The sequence below is a fragment of the Tachysurus fulvidraco genome, chromosome 13 (genome assembly GCF_022655615.1).
Source record: "Tachysurus fulvidraco isolate hzauxx_2018 chromosome 13, HZAU_PFXX_2.0, whole genome shotgun sequence".
Taxonomy (NCBI): Eukaryota; Metazoa; Chordata; class Actinopteri; order Siluriformes; family Bagridae; genus Tachysurus; species Tachysurus fulvidraco.
In genome coordinates this window covers 15,335,116-15,353,506 of record NC_062530.1, presented here as the reverse complement: position 1 = coordinate 15,353,506, position 18,391 = coordinate 15,335,116, and the positions used below count along the sequence as shown (strand labels likewise).

Below are 18,391 nucleotides of genomic sequence, written 5' to 3'. Positions count from 1 at the left end.
GCGAGGATGACTGACGTACCTGCTGAACACGGTTGTGCACGTAAACAAAGAGGCGTCTGGACTTGTTGCAGATATAGCCCAAAACTACCTTGCCATCACAATAGAATCTCACAACATTCAGTTTGTGGTCCAGCTTGTAGAGAATGTGTCCAGCCATCTCTACAGCCAGCACTGCACCACACAACTCCAGACGAGGAATAGTTCAGAACATGGTGACAGCTTTTCCTTGCTCTTTACAAAACCCACTTGGTCCTTGGACCCACTTGGTCCTTCATCAGTCAGAGCTCAAAGGTAAGCCACCAACCCTATGGCCCAGTTTGAGGCATCTGAAAAGATACACAACTCAGTGTTTGAAATGTTAGAAAGTAAATGGTGTAGGTATGTACATGTATTGTGAAGGTTACTTAGCTTTTGAAGTGAGGTATTCCATTCTTCCCACTTTTTTCTTTTTTCTTCAGGAAGGCTGGTGACCAAGTCATGCACGTATTTAGCCAGTTCACGTACCAGGGCACTTCTCTGGATCGTCACTAGTGCCACCAGTCCCAAAGGATCAAAAAGGCTGTTCACTGTGGTGAGCACCCCTCGATGAGTGTAGGGCTGATCATTAGTTGCGGCTTTGAAAGTCAATGTATCTGTTTTTATGTCCCAATACAGACCCAGGCTTCTTTGTTTGGGCCAGCATTCACTATCAAAACTGAGATCTTGGAGACCAGAAGCCAGATCTTCAGGTGGGAACGCTTGCATGACCTCAACCTTGTTTTAGGATATCTAAAGGAGCTTGAGATTCGATTTAGAAAGTGATTCTTGAGTGCGCTTGAGCAGGTCGATTGCTTCGATTTCTGTGGGAAAGGACAGGAGTCCGTCGTCCACGTAAAAATGTCTATTGACAAAGTGTGAACTGTCAGTTCCGTACTTTTGTTCACCTTGCTGTGCAGCTAACCTCAGGCCATATATGGCCACTGCCGGTGAAGGGCTGTTCCCCAAAACATGCACTCTCATTCGGTATTCTACAACTTCCTTGCTCAAGTCATTGTCTCTGTACGTGAAAAATCTTAAATGGTCCCTGTGCTCTTCCTTCACCAGGAAACCATAGAACATTTGCTGGATATCTGCCATGATCGCAACAATATCTTTCCTGAACCGCAAAAGCACACCCAGTAGAGAACTGTTCAGGTCAGGGCCAGAGAGGAGCACACTGCTCAAAGGTATACCTTGGTGGTGAGTGTTGGAATCAAATACAACCCATACCTGTCCCGTTTTTTGCGGATGGTATACTCCGAAGATAGGTAAGTACCAACATTCTTCATCTTTATGGACAGGTGGTGCCCTTTCTGCATGATGGTTCTTAATGAGTTTTTCCATGAAGGCAGAAACCTGCTCCTTCATCTCAGGATTTCTTTCCAATGTGCATCGCAAAGAACTGAGGCAAGACAATGCTTGGTCAGAGTAATGGATGAAGTGACCTGAATGGCAAAGGAGCAATCCAGTTTTTCTTTGTCTTGGTGAAACTCTGTTTGCATAATAAGACGTTTTCATCCTCCAAAGACATGACTTGTTTGTTATCATTTTTGGTTCTCTCAAACACATTGAGTCCAAGTTTGTCCTCAGCTTGCACATGATGAGTTACATGACTGAATAAATGGGGAAAAATAACAGACTTGTGCTCCCTGCCATGGCACAATTTCTCTTTTACTTTGACGTGGCTCTGGCATGGAGTGAGAAGAGAGGAGCATCCACTTTCCAAGACGTTAGTTTTAAAAACACTCACCTTGGGCTTTGTCGATGCAAACATCACCTATAATCACCCAGCCCAAGTCCAGCCATTGTCCAAAAGGTGCCTTTTAAGGTCCATTGATTTGTTGTCTCACTTTGTGTACACGGATCATGTCTCCTTTTGTGTTGTATGCAGTTCTTGCTTTGCAGGTGTGGAGAAAGGCAGAGCTAGGTCAGGATGCATGGCAGTACAATGTTTATCAGAATCACAGTCTACACATTTTAGGCTCACAAGGCAGTCTCTTGCCATATGACTTGGAGAGCAACACCTGAAACATCATCTATGTTCTTTCAGAAGATTCCAGCGCTCAGTCAACATCATTTTTCTAAAGGCTCTACATTTTGACAGAGGATGCAGTTTGTTATGGAGAGGGCAGCTCTTTGTCAGGTCTCTCTTACTTGTCTCCTTCACACTCATTGAGTCTTCTTCAGGTTATGAGGATACATCTGTTTTGTTCCCTGAAACAGGGACTCTGCTATCACCATGTCTATATGGGGATCTTTCATTTTTAATGACTGGATGGGCAATACTTGCGAGCGTGAAACTAGGATCATTTCTAGCTTTAGCTTCACTACAAATGAAACGGGTAAAGAATTAGAATGGGGTAAAACTGACCCGGTATTCATCTTTGATTCGTGAACCTGCAAATAACCACTTTTCTTGTAGATTTGCTGGCAACTTCTCTACAATAGGATTAATACTCTGAGGGGTATCAAGATAAGCCAGTCCAGGTAAATATGCACCTCCTTTAGGGACAAGTACAGTATTTCTGTGAGCAAATCTGCAAGCTCCCCGAGTTTCACATTGTCTTTTGGAAATAAACGTGGAAAGTTGTCCAGGCGCTTGAATAAGGCACTTTCAATTACTTCTGGAGTAGCATAACATTCTTGAAGTCTCATCCAAGACAACTGAAGAGCAGCTTATGGATTTGTAACATAAATGGCTCGTATTCTTTTTATATGCTCTGACAATTCCTTTCCTAGCCATTTGATTATCAAATCTAACTCTTCGTTGGCTGAGAGCTGTAAATCTTGTGTAATATTAACAAATGAAGACTCCCAAGCTCTAAAGTTTCCTGGATTGTTATCAAACTTGGTAAGCCCTGTTGCAACTAGTTCTCTATATGCCAAGAATCTTGTCCAACATAGGCTTTGCTTGGCTTTGAGAGGCATGCTGCACATCTGAATGGACTGCACACGCTTGTGAATCATGATTTTGGCCTGGAGATACTTTAGATGCAGCCTTTGGAATGAATTGAGGTAGAGCGTATTGATAATCTGGAAGTCTTGTGTTCTGCAGACATTCAGTGTCACTTATTCAACTCTATTCCTGAACTGCATTAGGGTCGCCGTCAACTTCCTTACGCTCTGAGATCTTTTGATCAAATTTGGGGTTGATTCTTTAAACAGGATGACAAATTCAGAGGTAAAGTGTAAAAGTCAGAGCTCAATGGGGTCTAGTGTTCCACATGTTCCTTTGTTCTTCTTGAAATCACATGTGATTATAGTGTGCTCTTTCCACTATGACTATCATCACATTGCTTTCTAACACATCAGCTTCTGCTATAGCAGCAGCAGCTTCTTTTTCCATTTCCAATGCTTCAAGACTTGCTTCCACCATAGCTCATTCCTGTTCTGGCCTGGCTTTTTCTTTTCTCATTTCTAGTTGTTTTTGCGCAAATGCCATCCTAGCACATGCAGCTTCTGCTGAGGCTCTAGCTTTAACGGCAGCACAAACAACTGAAGATTGAGAGCTAGATAATGTGCATTTTGATCTGACCTCTGAAGGTGCTTTTTCCTTTCCACCGTTTGCTTCAGTTTCCATGCTTGCATCTGTATGTCCTTCTGGTGTCTGTTGATCCATGACATTTTAATCAGCTGCAACTGTTCTCTTTATATGTTTTGCTATCCAAGCATTAATATAAATAAACAGCAAGCCAAACACTGTTCAAGAGCCAGCACCTTGCTCCTTTAATGATAACTTTGCAGTTACTGGGCAAACTCACAGGTCAATGAACTGAGTAAAACTGTAAATGAAATTAAGAAATAACAAAAAACTTAAACTAAAATGCAAAATAGCATCATACTCATGAACAGTGTAGCAAGCAGAATCTACACAACAGATTGCTATCTCACATTAGACAAGTGGCTAATGTAGCATGCTAGTGCAGATCAGCAATATCAAACATATTCAATTATATAGTGATTAAATTAAACATACACTTTATTGTTATGTGCCAGAAAGATAAATTATTTAAAGTAGACATACAACCGGTGCTTCTGTAGCATTTTGAAGAAGGGTTAACTTAGATGCAACTCAAACATACACTCAGCGTGCACTACACCATGCTCAATGCTACCTGGTTACCCAACATGCCGCACTCGCAGAGACACATCAAAATCAAAGTCCTCATATACAAAGGTAAATATACGGCAGGTAGAGGTAAATGGAATACAAAAGGCATATTGAACATTAAGCAATTACAAAAATAATATAAATATGAATGCAAATGTCCATCATAAATTATACACAGCCTCTAACAGAGGCAGAACAACCAGACTACGTATGTCATCCGTTTCCCTGAAAAGGAAAGACGACACTGCGTCACTGGCCACACCCTCGGTGTCCATTTGTGCTTTCAAACAGAAAACAGAAGCTGGAATAATGTGATATGTGCCCTTGTTTGGATTTGCTAGTATGTAATCACTTCATCACATGTCCTTCATGTGAAATTAAATTGGCGTGAGTGCACACAGAGCTTCAGACACATCTTCCTCAATGATGTGTTCCCATAGCGTCGGCCATAACACAGCGTCTCATTCCCTTCTCAGGTAATCGGTTTACATACGTAACCTGGTGTAGTTTCTATTCATCGATCCCTCTAACTCTCCAATGGACATGACTTGTACAAGTACGTGCTTCCTCTCAGTTATATTTTCTGCTGTATCACAGAGCAGTGTAAGATACTCACAGGAAAGTGCTATATGAGCAATTTTGAAAAATCAAATATCCCGTCTCAAGCACATTCGGTGGAAGCCTGGTATACACAATGCCAACTACTGCTATTACCTGGTAGATCTTTGGCTTACAACCCTAGGAGACACAAGGTCATTGTCCTCTTTTGTCCAAGAAAATCTGGCCAGTTTGAGGGAGCAAGCTACTTTTACCTTACCACTACTGGTTTGATTTTTGAGTCTGTTCCATGAATGAAGTGATACTTTGCAGTCACAAGAATAATTCTAAATGTACAGTCTGATGGGGTCAACACTGCCATTGCACTTACTGGTGGTAAATCATCCCGCCTGGACTATTGTAAACACCGTGCAACCTCCAACTGAGTGATAAAGTTTTCAAGCTCCTTGCCCTCAATGTAGCCAATGCCTGTAGGTGAAATCCCCATTAAATCAACATTTACTATTTAGAAAACAGGAAAACATAAAATCAAGTTGTTGATCTGTCTGGCTGATGTCCTATCTACCAAGCTTTTGGCTGGCACCAAAACCATAGCAGTTATAGAGCCTAATTAAAATTTTCCTCAGCACGCTTTGAGTCTCTCTTTCTGATTTTGGAATAATTAAGGGCCTTGCGGAAGGAGGCCTTTTAAATTCCATTTCTTGATGTGAATCTCTATGCTTAAGGGAGCGATAGAAAAATCTGATTCAATTTCTACTAGTGCATAAAATATTACCGTGTGTAGTCTCTGCACAAATGTGTGTGTATGCTTCAAACTATAGTGTCAGTTAAATTGTCTGCAGACATGAAAATTGATCTCTCAAGTAGAATCTCTCTCTTTGTTATTTACAGTAAGCATAAAACTGGGTAGCAAAACACAACAGCATGCATCCATATTTTAAATTAATGAAAAGCCATGTCAGTTCTAGCATCACAGCCCTGTGACAGCACTGTGCACTGTGCAGCCCTGTGCATTATGCATTCAGGTTTTTTCACATAGAATTCACATGTTCAATGATCACACACCTTTTATATATTTACCTGATAAATGGAACTAGCCAACAATTACAAGGAAATTCTAGAAATAACAGTAAAAAGACATTTTTGTAAGTTTTAATAGCTATGCAAGCACAAAGCATCTCTGTAAATTACTGTACAGAAATTCAGTGCACAACATTGGTACTCTGCTCAGAAATATACCAGTGTGTACTGTCCTCATTTCTCTACACACAATACACCCATTTTATTTTATTTTCACCTCAACAAACCTTTCTTGCATAAACTACATATTTCAGCTTATTTCTCATCTAATGTCAAAGCTCACTTAGCATTTTATTGTTTTTAGTTAAATCTATTTGTGAGCATCTTTTTCTCATCTCAGTATCCACGAACACTGTGCATGCCTGTGTGTAATTATTTGTCAGATTCTTCACCTTACTTCTAGCCATGCTTATATTTGCTTGTAAGCATATTTGAGCCTTGCCCAAACAGTTGGAAACACAGAATATTCTAAGATGTTTCTGTGTGCTGTAGCCTTAAGATTTTTCTTCACTGCACTAAGAGGACCAAATATATTTCCAGCATTAAGCATACATGTTCCTTAATGCCCCTGTAAAGAAACAAAGCTCTAAGCTCTCATGCCGTGCTCATCCAAAATCCAAACTGCCCAGATCAACAAAACTCTATGCCTGGGGGAAATAAATTAAGGTCTGTTTTACCTAAGAAAAAAACTGTTCACAAAAGGCTTGACTAAACAAATATGTTTTCAGTCTAGACTCAAATAATGAGACTGTGTCTAAGTCCTGAGCACTAATTGGAAGGCAGTTCAAGAAGCTGTGGGGATTTGTCAAAAAAAGGTGTTACAGGTATTTAAATTTGCTTTAGACTTTTAAAGACGGTTTAAAAATGTTATATTAAGTACTTGTTTCAGTCTTTAAATGTTGCAGCAAATGAGAATGGCAGTAGCATGCAGTATACAATAAATAACCACAGAGTGGAGATATTATAGCATGAATGAATAGTACATACAGTAGTAGCATCACCAGAAGTTTATTGTGGTATTGTTCAAGTAAAGCAGCACTATGGCAAGCCATTTTAACATTTAATGGCTAGTCTGGATATGTATTATAGATATCCGTAATTCAGTTCTGCCAAATGAAAATTTCAGATATCCACAATAGCATTGCTCCTATCCACAACTCTCTTTTCAGATATCCACAACGTCATTCTTCCTAGGACGAATAACGTCACTTTTCCCATTCATGTCTATGGAGTTTCTCTGTATAGATATCTTCAATTCGGTTTTGATATCCGTGATGTGAAATGTGGATATCTACAACTAAATTATAACTATCCATAATTCCGGTTAGAGATATCTATAATTTAATTCTGACTAGTCACAATTTCAGTTCCAGATATCCTCAACTCCCCTCAATTGGTTTTACACACCTCATTAATCTGAAAAAAAAAAAAGTTGCAACCAAAGAAGACAATGAACTAAATAATGTTAGTTGTAGGGGTGGGAAGAACGCAAAAGAAATGCAAAAGTTCTGCTGGCCGCAGGGAAGAACCTATTTGGCATGCAAACCTCTTCCTTCTTCCAGGGCTTGATAGTGAGATTCTGCCCCCTACAGCTGTGCTTGCTGAACTCACCAAACATGGATTAGGTAATTGGGAAAAAAGCTTATTAAGAAAATAAACTTATTTTATGACTTGTCAACTGTTCTATGGGTCTCTATATAATTTGCTATTAGTGCTGAGAGATATTGCATTTACTGTATGTAGCGCCTATGGTGTTGATCTTATGGAAGTAACTAAGGGACGCTAACATCTACCTAGGTTCGTTGAGAGGTAGGTTGGGCCAATTCACAAGAGAAGCCCCGATTGAGTTGAACAACTGACAATTTTATTGCCTTCTTACAACAGTGAAAATAATTGGTACAATAATGTTGAAACAGAAAAAGAACTAAGAGCTCTTTAAAATAATAGAAAAATAAATCCCCCTTAAATGTTCAATTGGTTCCGTAAGTGAATGTGGAATATGGATCCAAAGTTCGGTGAATGTGTATTTAAGTGAACATTAATTTCCTTGTCCTCCAGTGCACTTATTGTAACACTACTGTGGGTGAAGAATAATGCCTTAACTGGCACTCTCGACGTAAATCAGGATTCCTCTGGTGACAAATCAACGGCTGGCCACTCCGTTAAAGATCATCTACCGGTCTCGCAGGCTAGGCTCGCCATCTCGGTTCATCCAGACTTTCTAGTACTCAAAAAAAACCAATCTGCACAAACGGTACAGACAAAAACAATTCAGTTCTTTTTTCCTTTTCTAACATGAGACCTCATTGACTTCTTTTTCTTTTAAAGTGCATGTTAACAATATTTAGGAATACACTTCAATCTATTAATCAAGTTACATCAACTTACAATATTATTATTTGTAATAATAATATTTCTGGTATTTCTGATTACACATTAATTCCTTTAAACTCCATCATACATTCAAAATTACCCTGTTTAACAAAGGTAAAAAATATGGAATTTAACACAATCATTTACATTAACCATGTACCTTGGATATAATGAACATGTTGTATTCACTCATATTGCATAAACAGCAACTACAAAATAAATAAAAAAATTTCATGCTATCCTGAACCATTCTGTTCTACTTACATGCTAGCTGCAGCCTTAGCCACCCCTTAGCATTGTAACACCATGAAGCATAATTAAGTAGATAAATCTTATGTAATTATAAGGGCACATAGTTCGTTTGGATTTTGCTTTACAGATAACCGCAAATACTCCAACTGGTTTTTAGTTTTAAGGTAATTCTCCAATAACATTTTGGCACACATGAAAAGTTGCATCATACTTAGCAAAATGTGCTTCCATTCACCGGAGTTTCAATTGTTTCTATTTGGAATTTTTCCTGGGTTTTCTGCTTTCTGCTGGTTTTAGGATTTTAGAAATGTTAATTCAGCTGGTGGTAGAATTTTAGAAGGTTTATTTTCTGCTGGCATGCACGAGGAGAAGTAGCAAAAAAAAAAATAAAAAAATGCTGATAACCATAGGCTCTAATCGAGTCAGTCCCCCAGCTCCCCCTATGGTTGGGAGCGGAACTACAATATAGTAGCCCTTATTTCTCTATGGAATGTTAGGAATGTGTTACTCTGAAACTGAAACTGACTTGAAACTCTTTTCAACTCACTTTTCATTTGTAGAAAACCCGTGCATGAGCTGCAGCTGTTGATAAGATCTCACAATTGACTGAAGAAAATGTAGTTTCAGATCTGGTAAGCCAGTGCTTCTCAGCCTTATTCCTGAAGGGCAATTGCCCTGCATATGTTAGTGTTTTCCCTGCTCTACCACACCTGCTTCATTTAGAAAAATGCTGTTAATTTATTGACTAGTTAAATCAGGTGTGCTGGGAGCTAAGAAGGCACTAAAATGTGCAGGGCAGTGGCCAGGGCTCTCATTTATAAAGCGTGCATATGCACAAAACGGGGCTGGAAACGTACGTACGCCAGTTCCCATGCAAAGGTTGTGATCTATAAAAAACAAACTTGACGGGAGAATGTGTGCACCTTTAAGCAAACTTTGAGCCGTGCATATGCACATTCTGGAGACAAAGGGAATTGGCGACACAGATGGTGAGGTCGTGAACTGAAGTCAGATTGCAGAAAATAAATGTGAGAAGAACGATTATAAGAGGTAATGACATTTGTCACTCCATTTCATATGTTATATCCACATTATCATGAAGATTAAATCCAACAGTGTTATTTGTGCTGATTGTTTTAGGCTATGTACATCTAGTAAAATCCAAACGTAATTCAAAATGTATTAAAAAAAAAAAATAATGATAATAATAATCAGCGCTGCCTTACAGTCACATTGTCCACAACAGGCATGCAGGAGGAGATGGCGCGACTACATGTGATACAGAATAGCATGAAATACCCTTTTATTAGAGAACTGCAGAACACTGTAAAAACGAATTTTCATATTTTCATATATCATAAAATGTCAAAGTCTGCAAATACAGTCATGAAGCACAATCGCTACTCATCATCGGTCCTAACTATTACGGTGTTCATTACAAAACCGTCATGAAGAAGCATGTGTTCACTATAACATTTCCATCTTAAATTTTCGCCCACAAATAATTTCTGTGATTTTGTCAAGGTGTTAACGATCAGTCTGATTGCTAGAAACATATAAATCCTCCGGTGACCCGGGTATGTAATGTATGGAATTGGCAGACAGGTAAATTATTTATATAAAAAAAACTATAAGTAATCCTCAACTTTGTCTCTAAGACCTTTTTGTATATGAAATAATTCTATTGGAATCTATCATCTCACCCTATAGGTCTGGTATATCACAGCCGTCCCTGAGTGCCATAATATCTGTCGTTTTGAACGGTATACTTAATATGGGTAGTCGATACATCAGGCTCCCCTACACTGTGAACAGGCCGAAATTAAAATGCAATTTGCAGCAATGTATGGTTTCCCAAATGTAATCAGCGTAATTGACTGCACTCATGTTGCTATAAGGGCACCATCTGAAAATGAATTTGCTTATGTTAATAGAAAGCATGTGCATTCGATTAATGTGCAAATCATATGTGACTCCAACATGACCCTCACAAACATTGTGGCACGCTGGCCTGGTTCAACACATAGCAGTGCAGGGAAGAGACTAAATGCAGGTGCAGTACGTGATGGCTGGCTTCTTGGTGAGTTTAACAATATTAAAAAGTAGAAACTGTAACAATTTTGTTTTTAATATAATTATAACAATGTTGCTTTTAATATAATTATATCCTGCAGGCGACAGTGGCTAACTCCTGAGACGCTGGCTCCTCACCCCATTTTTAAACCCACAGAGTGCAGAGGAAACTCATTATAACGAGGTCCACTCTCGTAGTTGTGAAGTGTGTAATGAGTGTGTATAGGGCGGGATATGAGGCTGGTTCATGTACGCACATCTGTGGGAAGATTGCTTACAGGTGTGCGTACGCACGGTTTTATAAATCATAAATCGTACGTGATTTTTGGCTTTTGGGCACACAAACTTTTAGTAGGGATCCTACGCACAGTTTTATAAATGAGACCCCAGAGCTGAGAACCTTTGAGGTAAACAATATTAAAATGATTGCACCCAGTTTAGATTCTTCCCAGTTTAGATTTTTCAGATAAGTTGTAGCTCCTTTGAAAAGGTAAATAGTACTTCACTACCAAGATTAAGAGCATTACAAATCCTTATTGTCAGGCCAAGAGAGATTATTTTAAAATATGCTATTTCTCTTATCTAAAGCAAAAATAATTTTGATTTTCTGTGTACTACCAGGCGATATCCAAATCCTTTGCTATATCTCAGAATTCATTCCCACAATTATCAGTTGCTCCAGTACAAGATGTGACAGAGTACTGAATGGCTAAATGTGGTTTCAGATCAGGTAATCCATTTTGACATGGTACAGAACAATTTGATTAAATTTTTTATTTTGTGTGTATACTTTTTTTATGATTTGTGATATATTTTTTGCTTTAGGCTCTTCAAGAATGGCATTCAATATGTGCCAAGCAGGACCAGGAGTATACAGAAACCTCGTTGATGGATCAGGAAAAGGTAATATCCCAAAGTTTTTTGTGTATGGTTTCCATGAATGTCTTGTCATTTTGCTCACTACTCAAAGATATTCAGTTTACTGTCATAAAGGAGTAAAGGAACCAGAAAACATTAACATTTAAGAAGCTGAAATCAAAGAATTTTGACTTTATTTGTAATTTCCTTTTATTTTACTTTACATATATTACACACATTTATCTGTATTACATTGCTTTTAATAAAAACAGACAAGAAGGTCTAAGTCTGACTCCATCTAAAGATTCAAACAATAGAATAACTAGAAGAACTTGAAGAGGATCCTTTGTTAGAAGAGCGAGGGACTTTAAAGGACACTTACGTTCAAGGTAAGACCAACTCTGATAGTTGATCTTGTGTTTTCAACACTAACCCATGCAATCTAGGACAATTTCTTAGTGGGATTGTGGAAAGGTTTCGTACGCAATCCAGAAACAAGTGTCACTAAGGGACACGTACGTCAGTATAAATTACTTCAATACACCCAATGTTTTCACCCAATGATGTTGTGTTGCAGAAGGGGAATGTAGTACAGTCACCCTTGAAAAAGTATTGGAGTTTATATCTGGAGCATCAGTAGTGCCTCCCCTTGGATTTCTACGCTGTCAACAAATTAAGTTCCTTCATGAAGCCAATAAAATGTTTCCAGAGGCAAATACCTGCCAAATAATCCTCCGCCTGCCCACACCATGTATTATAACACCTTCAAGAAATATATGATTGAGGGAATTATGCAGGCTCCTGGTTTTGGAGTTCCATGAACAGTCTGGGAATGTAATAGTTCAGCCACACCACTGCTGTTTGTAACTTCTTGTTGTTAGTGTTCCACATTGTTTACTGTCACCTCAAATGCTTGAAAGATTCAATCAAAAATGTTCTAAATTTAATGTTTTCTAGAGTTTCTACAATGTTTGCAGAACTTTGCTGTTTACTATAGGTACCGTTGAACTAAACAAATTAATGTATATTTTTTTTTCGATCCAAAAAATATCAATCCAAAAAAAAAAACACTACATAAATTGTTGCATTTCACCAAGTATAAAATAAGTATTTGATTCCAGATCAACCAACTAACTCTGGCTCCCACAGACTGGTTATGTGCTAATGTGGTACACAGATTAATTTAAGAAGTGCTCCTAACAACTCTTTATGTACATAAAAGACATCTGTCCACAAAACCTCGATGTTCGATTCAAACCTCAGCACCATGAGCAAGACCAAAGAGCTGTCAAAGGACATCAGGGACAAGATTGTTGACCTTCACAAGGCCAGAAAGGATTACAAGACTATCATCAAGAAGCTTGGTAAGAACGAGGAATCTGTTGTAAATGGAGAAATACAAAATAACCATCAATCCCTCTCGGTCTGGAGCTCAATCCAAGCTCGATGCTGTGTTATTTCTGCACAGCATGTCAGATACTTTATCTTCAAATCTGAAATGTGATCAATAGCATGAAAGATTGACTCCTGTTGTTGTTGACTCAGACTGATTTGAGGTTGCCTTTCAATTAAAACAGGGAGATCATCAACATCATCAGTAGTGGGTAAAGAGTCAATTCCATGTTGTGTCAGAACTGCCTCCAAATTTTGTGATCTGTAGGGATTTTCCCCAAACACATTGTTAAGTGCAGTACTGTCCATTGCTATATTTAAGAGCATGCCTTCCGTCCAGATTTGAATGGGTGTTCGATTGTTTTCTGTACGCAAAGCATGGTTGTTCCAGACCTCCCTAAAGCGCTCAAGGCTTTTTTGAATCTCGGGAAGAAAAACTATTTGAGGAGAAAGTTTGTGGATGTCATTTATTGGATCCAGAAGGTGAGAGTCCTCGAGAGTATGGAACATGCTGTAAAAGGATTGCAGCACATGCAAAAACACATCCCTCCAGAGATGTTTGATTCTCTGGTTGTGGACCAATTCCCCTGTAATGAAACTGTGGTGCTCAATACCGTGCAAAAGATTAATAAAAAAGGCCACCTGAAGGTTCTCAACATCATAATCTGCTAGGACTCTGGACGGCAGTCCATACAGGCACGTGGCTTTAGGAAGCTGAGACAGCACAATGTTGGCACGGTTGTCAGTGTTGCAATTCAGATGAGAGATCAGCCGCGAATGTCCATCTATGGCTCCATGCACTACAAAGCCCCATCTAAAATGGCGAATACAAAGACAGAAAACATACTTGTGGTTATTGAACAAGTACCTATTTAAAGTGTGAAACAACAAATAAATAAAGGTGTCATGAAAATGCTGAGTTATATGTCATCACTGTGCTTTTTATAGTCTACCAGAAGAAATATTGGAGTTGCAGCTTACAAGACAAACAAAACAGGCTGCCAAGGTCGTACGTTTACACTAAAGCAGACAAATGAAACTGTGCACTGACTATCTTTATTGGCCAATGGCTATATCATTCTTGTTCTATGGCTTTGCCAAATAACTGTCAGTAGCACTGACTTAATGTCTACTACACTGGCAAATCTTGAAAACCTGACATTACAGTAAAGAGATCATAGATTGTGGGTAACCAACATTTTCCCCATGTTGAATTTACCTTATAAAGTGCATATTTCCATCTAGATGCCAAAGGCTGTTGGGGTAAGATGCATGATACATCTTGATACAATGCTGCTCCTAGCAGTAGCTGATGGGTTTACCTGAGCCAACATCTCTCGCACCCTACGTCATGGAACCAGCAATCCATCCACACGTAACAAGGCTCTCATCATCTAAAGTAGTAATAATGTCAGTTATTAAAACACACAATTTAATGTTATAGCATAAAAAGTGTACAATACACTAAAGCTTTTGAAGCCTTCTTACATGATATTCAAGTTCTTCATTTTCTATTGCAGAAAATCTGCTCCTCACTGGTATACCAAGAACTTTGACCTCATATAAAAATGAGGAGGAGCATCCCGAAACTTTTGCTTAACTGTGTTGCCTTGCTTCAAAAGAAAATCCATTTGGTCCCTGGTTACCTGAATGGCTTGTCGTCCTGAAACAAAGGATGAATATAAATAAATTATATTTAGGGCCCGAGCACCAAATGGTGCGAAGCCCTATTGTTTTTGCTCGGGTTTATTAGGGCCCGAGCACCGAATGGTGCAAAGCCCTATTGTTTTTGCTCGGGTTTATTATTTTCATTTTTTTGCACACATTGGCCAATTGGGGTCCCTTAACATGCTCGAAAACACACGTCAGAGTCATGCGATGCTAGGCTTGGGCAAAGGCTGGAATCTGGGCGTGGCAGGAGGGCTCTGTAGCACCCCCTGTAATGCAAAAACAAACATTTGTGCACAGATCGGGCAATTATGTATGCACATGTACGAGAGTTGGTACGCATATAGATCTCATCGACCCGAAACTCTTTCGCGCTCTAAACTATGAGCTCCGCCCAACAGGAAGTCGGCCATTTTGGATTGTTTTATAAGTGCATGCAGTGAACTTTTAAATATTCCTCCTGGGAATTCATGCGATTGACACCAAAAGTGGTCAACATGATGCCGAGACATTGCACTTGCTAAATTCCGAAGGGATTTTTGATATCTCGAACGGTGCTGCCATGGCAAGGTGACTAACTTATTGCGAATTCAGAGAAACAGGAAGTGTCTTCTATCTAAGGCAAAAAATGTCTATTTGTTTAGTATGTTCGGCCAAGGATTCCGATCGCATTAATGTGATTATTGTGAGTCCCAGGAAGTGTGTCAGTCACAAAGGTGGATTTTTTGACAACTGCATGCGGTAAACTTTTAAAAACTCCTCCTAGGGGATTCATGCAATTGAGACCAGACTTGGCCACCATGACACAGAGATATTGGAGATGAGAAATTGAGAACGGATTTTTGATATCTCAAACACTGTTGCCATGGCATCGTGTCAAAGTTTACTTTTATTTCAGGCATATTTAAGACTTTTGGCATGCTCAGATGTATTTGACACATACATCACATTTGTCGGCTGTTAAGTGTGGACAAAAAGGTCAGACAAAGGTGTGTCTTTTAAGTGGCTCATTAGCGCCCCCATTTGTCTAAAATGTGTGTTCATTTACCTACAGTCCCCAAATGGGTCAGTAATAACATTAAATAGTCCACTGATATTTACCCACTTGATGCACTTGCCCACCGTGCATTTTTTTCTGGGAGGCACCGTATAGCGATAAAAAAACTTGCGAGGTCCCGCCATGGCTGCTTGCAGCTATATTTTAAATTGTATTATATCAAAAAACACACTGTCAATATAATTTGATTGTAAACCACTGTTTTAAACAGAACCAAGCATTGAAGTGAATTTCACATGAATGTCCGTGTACTTTGAGTCCTCTACTTTAACTGCCTCTTTGCATTCATCCTCCAACTTTCGTAATTTTCTTTCCCCCCCTTCATTTACCCTTAGTGTAGCGGCCCCTTAGTTCCAAAGAATAAGGCAGAGAGTTTTTCACTGATGCTTGAATGTTTATTTTTGATGCAATAAACCTTTTCTTTGCATCGGTCTGCATTAATTCAATTCAATTCAAGTTTATTTGTATAGCGCTTTTTACAATAGACATTGTCTCAAAGCAGCTTTACAGAGCATAAACATAGAGCATTAACAGGTTTCATGCATCCTTTCTTGCCTTCAGTGTATTAAACTTAATGCTTCACACTTCATTGCACCATAAAACTATACAGAAAGACAAATAAATAAACATAAGCACATTAACATAAACATAATAGACACTCATAATCACTGTAAATCTGTTTAGAGCATACCACGGTAATATTTAGAACCACATGCAGAGTTCAGTCTGCCTTAATCAGAGTTTAATATGACAAATGAGTAATACCTATAAATGAACATGAACTATTACACAACATACCTCGGTCTGCACTCCTATGGGGAAAATAAACCATTAATATCTGAACTTATCCATCGCTGTCTCTGCATTTTGAGCATCTGCTAACATGGGAACATTGTGCTGCAAATCATCGACCTCTGACCTCATTTTCCCCAACATTGCTATATTGCCCTCTAGTGATGGCTTAAAGAGAGGGAAGGGGCGGTCATTACACTTAGGGACAGACTTCATAGCTGCCAATTTTTTACCCATTTATTTTTTACCAAGCTCTTCTACATCCACATTCCCATTTGACTGGGTCCATTTTAATACAACACTCACATAAAGACAAAACAGGACATGAGACCAGTGTTAGGTTACGTCTATTATTCCCTTCCTGTATCTACTTTGTGTTACTAACCATGTTACTAATTATTATTGTATTTATTGCATTGTTTATTGTGTTTTTATTTATTTCATTATTATTATTTTATGCATTTTAGTTCTATTGTTTATATTATATTGTTTGTACAGCACTTTGGTGAACACCTGCTGTTTTAAAAAGGTGCTCTATAAATAAACTTTGATTTGATTTGAAAGCACAATAAGCACACGTGAATGAATTCGAGAGGCTGAAAACCCTTGAGTTACAGGTAACATAACTTCAGACATCAGTGTCCTGAGACCATCCAGACTCTGTTGTAGGTCCTCAAGTGTGTCTGGAGACAATAAATGTTCAATACGACGTAAATTTCTTAGACAACTCTCAAGTGAACGAAGCTCTTGTTCCCCACAAATCCCTTCTATTTCATGCCATTTTCTAGTTATTTTATCTACGACAGCAACCGCCATTTCTTCTGTTACTCGTAAACCGGCTCAAATGATTTGTTTGCTGGGAGAATATCCAAAGGAATATCCAAGTTATTGATTTTTTTTTATTATGAATAATCATAAAAATGATACAAAAAGGCATTTCTCCCAAATAAGTGTTGTAGTATACCTGTCAGGACCTCAGTGAAGTGTGATCTGAATTTGGTGACAGTACAGTGTATTAAAGTGAAGTTATTAAATATAATTTCCATAATGGTCAAGTTATGGAATTATTTTCACATTAAAAAAAAATCATCAAAATTATAAATAAAGACATGTCTACCAAATAAGTGTCAGGACAATTTGGTGACAGTACAGTGTATTACAGTGAAGTTATTGACTTCAAATTGACTTTATAGTCAATTAATATTATATAGTCTATTTTTTCTGGTTTTGCACTTTGCAGACGTATTCTTACACAAATAACACCTCTTTTTTTTTATCGTAGTAATGTAAAGAGGCAGCTACAACCCAATTTTCCTGTAAATCAGCTTTCCTCCGGGGTGGACAAAGTACAGACGACTGAGAAACAGATTCCAAGGGACCGTCAGCAAAGTGCAAACATTGTCGGTTTTCCTAACTGTCAAAAACTATGGGTAACTAGCATGGATTAGATGCGGTCGTTAACCAAGGACACAAACCAACGTAACCAGAAATATAATTTCCTAACATTCAATATCATAAAACACATTCTCACTTGTGTAATGTAATCCCTTGCTGTCTGGTTTTTAGATTTCGTTCGTTTGAACATTCAAACGCAGCGGCATCATGCATGAATTTGAAGTACAAGACCCAAGTACCAAGATGGCGGCGGTTTTGACGCATTTTTAGGACCCCAAGGCGACATTTAGGTGGGGATGCACTTATTTCCAGGGATTTCAGAACAGCGTAACACATATTGCGTCATCGGGTAGGCGTGGCCTATTTGATCATCTAACCCTAACCGTAGTTTTTGGTTGTTTATTTGATTTTAAAATAAATCTACCTGGGGCCTGTTGCACAAAACTAGGATAAGGGATTAAGCCGGGATATCTTGGTGATCCTGGCTCAATTTATCTGTGATCCGATTGCACTAAAGCTGGATCAGGGGGCGGTACAATGTTATGGTATAAATTACCATGGAGATTTATTCTGTGGAGCTAGCCTGCTCCAGACCAGGCTAAGTACTAGGATCTATTTAATCTCATCCCTTATGTCAGTCAGCAGTCACCATAAACGGAAACCAATAGTTATTCTACTGCCCACTATACATTGTTATCACATATAACTAGACCCACTGTCATTATTTAAACATTTGTGATCATTAATTTCAATCATTTTGGATA

At 38.6% G+C, this 18,391-nt stretch overlaps 1 protein-coding gene and 1 long non-coding RNA gene across 3 annotated transcripts; both read right to left on the bottom strand.

Annotated features, from left to right (window-relative positions):
* Positions 1–6,759: 6,759 nt before the first annotated feature.
* On the bottom strand, positions 6,760–8,818 carry LOC113652378. Its single transcript, XR_003442877.2, has 2 exons — positions 8,628–8,818; positions 6,760–8,010 (listed from the first exon to the last, which is right to left on the bottom strand). It is a non-coding gene; the product is annotated as an uncharacterized LOC113652378 (long non-coding RNA).
* A 2,843-nt stretch (positions 8,819–11,661) lies between these two features.
* LOC113652376 lies at positions 11,662–17,896 on the bottom strand. 2 transcript variants are annotated; one of them, XM_027161369.2, is made up of 4 exons: positions 17,764–17,896; positions 14,204–14,378; positions 13,935–14,109; positions 11,662–13,529 (listed from the first exon to the last, which is right to left on the bottom strand). In XM_027161369.2, exons 3-4 carry the CDS (start codon positions 13,994–13,996, stop codon positions 12,734–12,736), a joined length of 858 nt encoding a protein of 285 aa, XP_027017170.2. In that variant the 5' UTR covers positions 13,997–14,109; positions 14,204–14,378; positions 17,764–17,896; the 3' UTR covers positions 11,662–12,733. The 2 variants fall into 2 exon arrangements, with proteins under 2 accessions (XP_027017170.2, XP_027017169.2); XM_027161368.2 differs by lacking the exon at positions 17,764–17,896 and adding an exon at positions 16,239–17,710.
* Positions 17,897–18,391: the final 495 nt, after the last annotated feature.

Bases quoted from the DNA above. Each gene is read 5' to 3' on its own strand.
- LOC113652376 (XM_027161369.2), bottom strand. From the start codon at position 13,996: ATGTATCATGCATCTTACCCCAACAGCCTTTGGCATCTAGATGGAAAT. The intron at 13,530-13,934 runs GTAAATTCAACA...TCGCCATTTTAG, and splicing joins GGAAATATGCACTTTATAAG to ATGGGGCTTTGTAGTGCATG.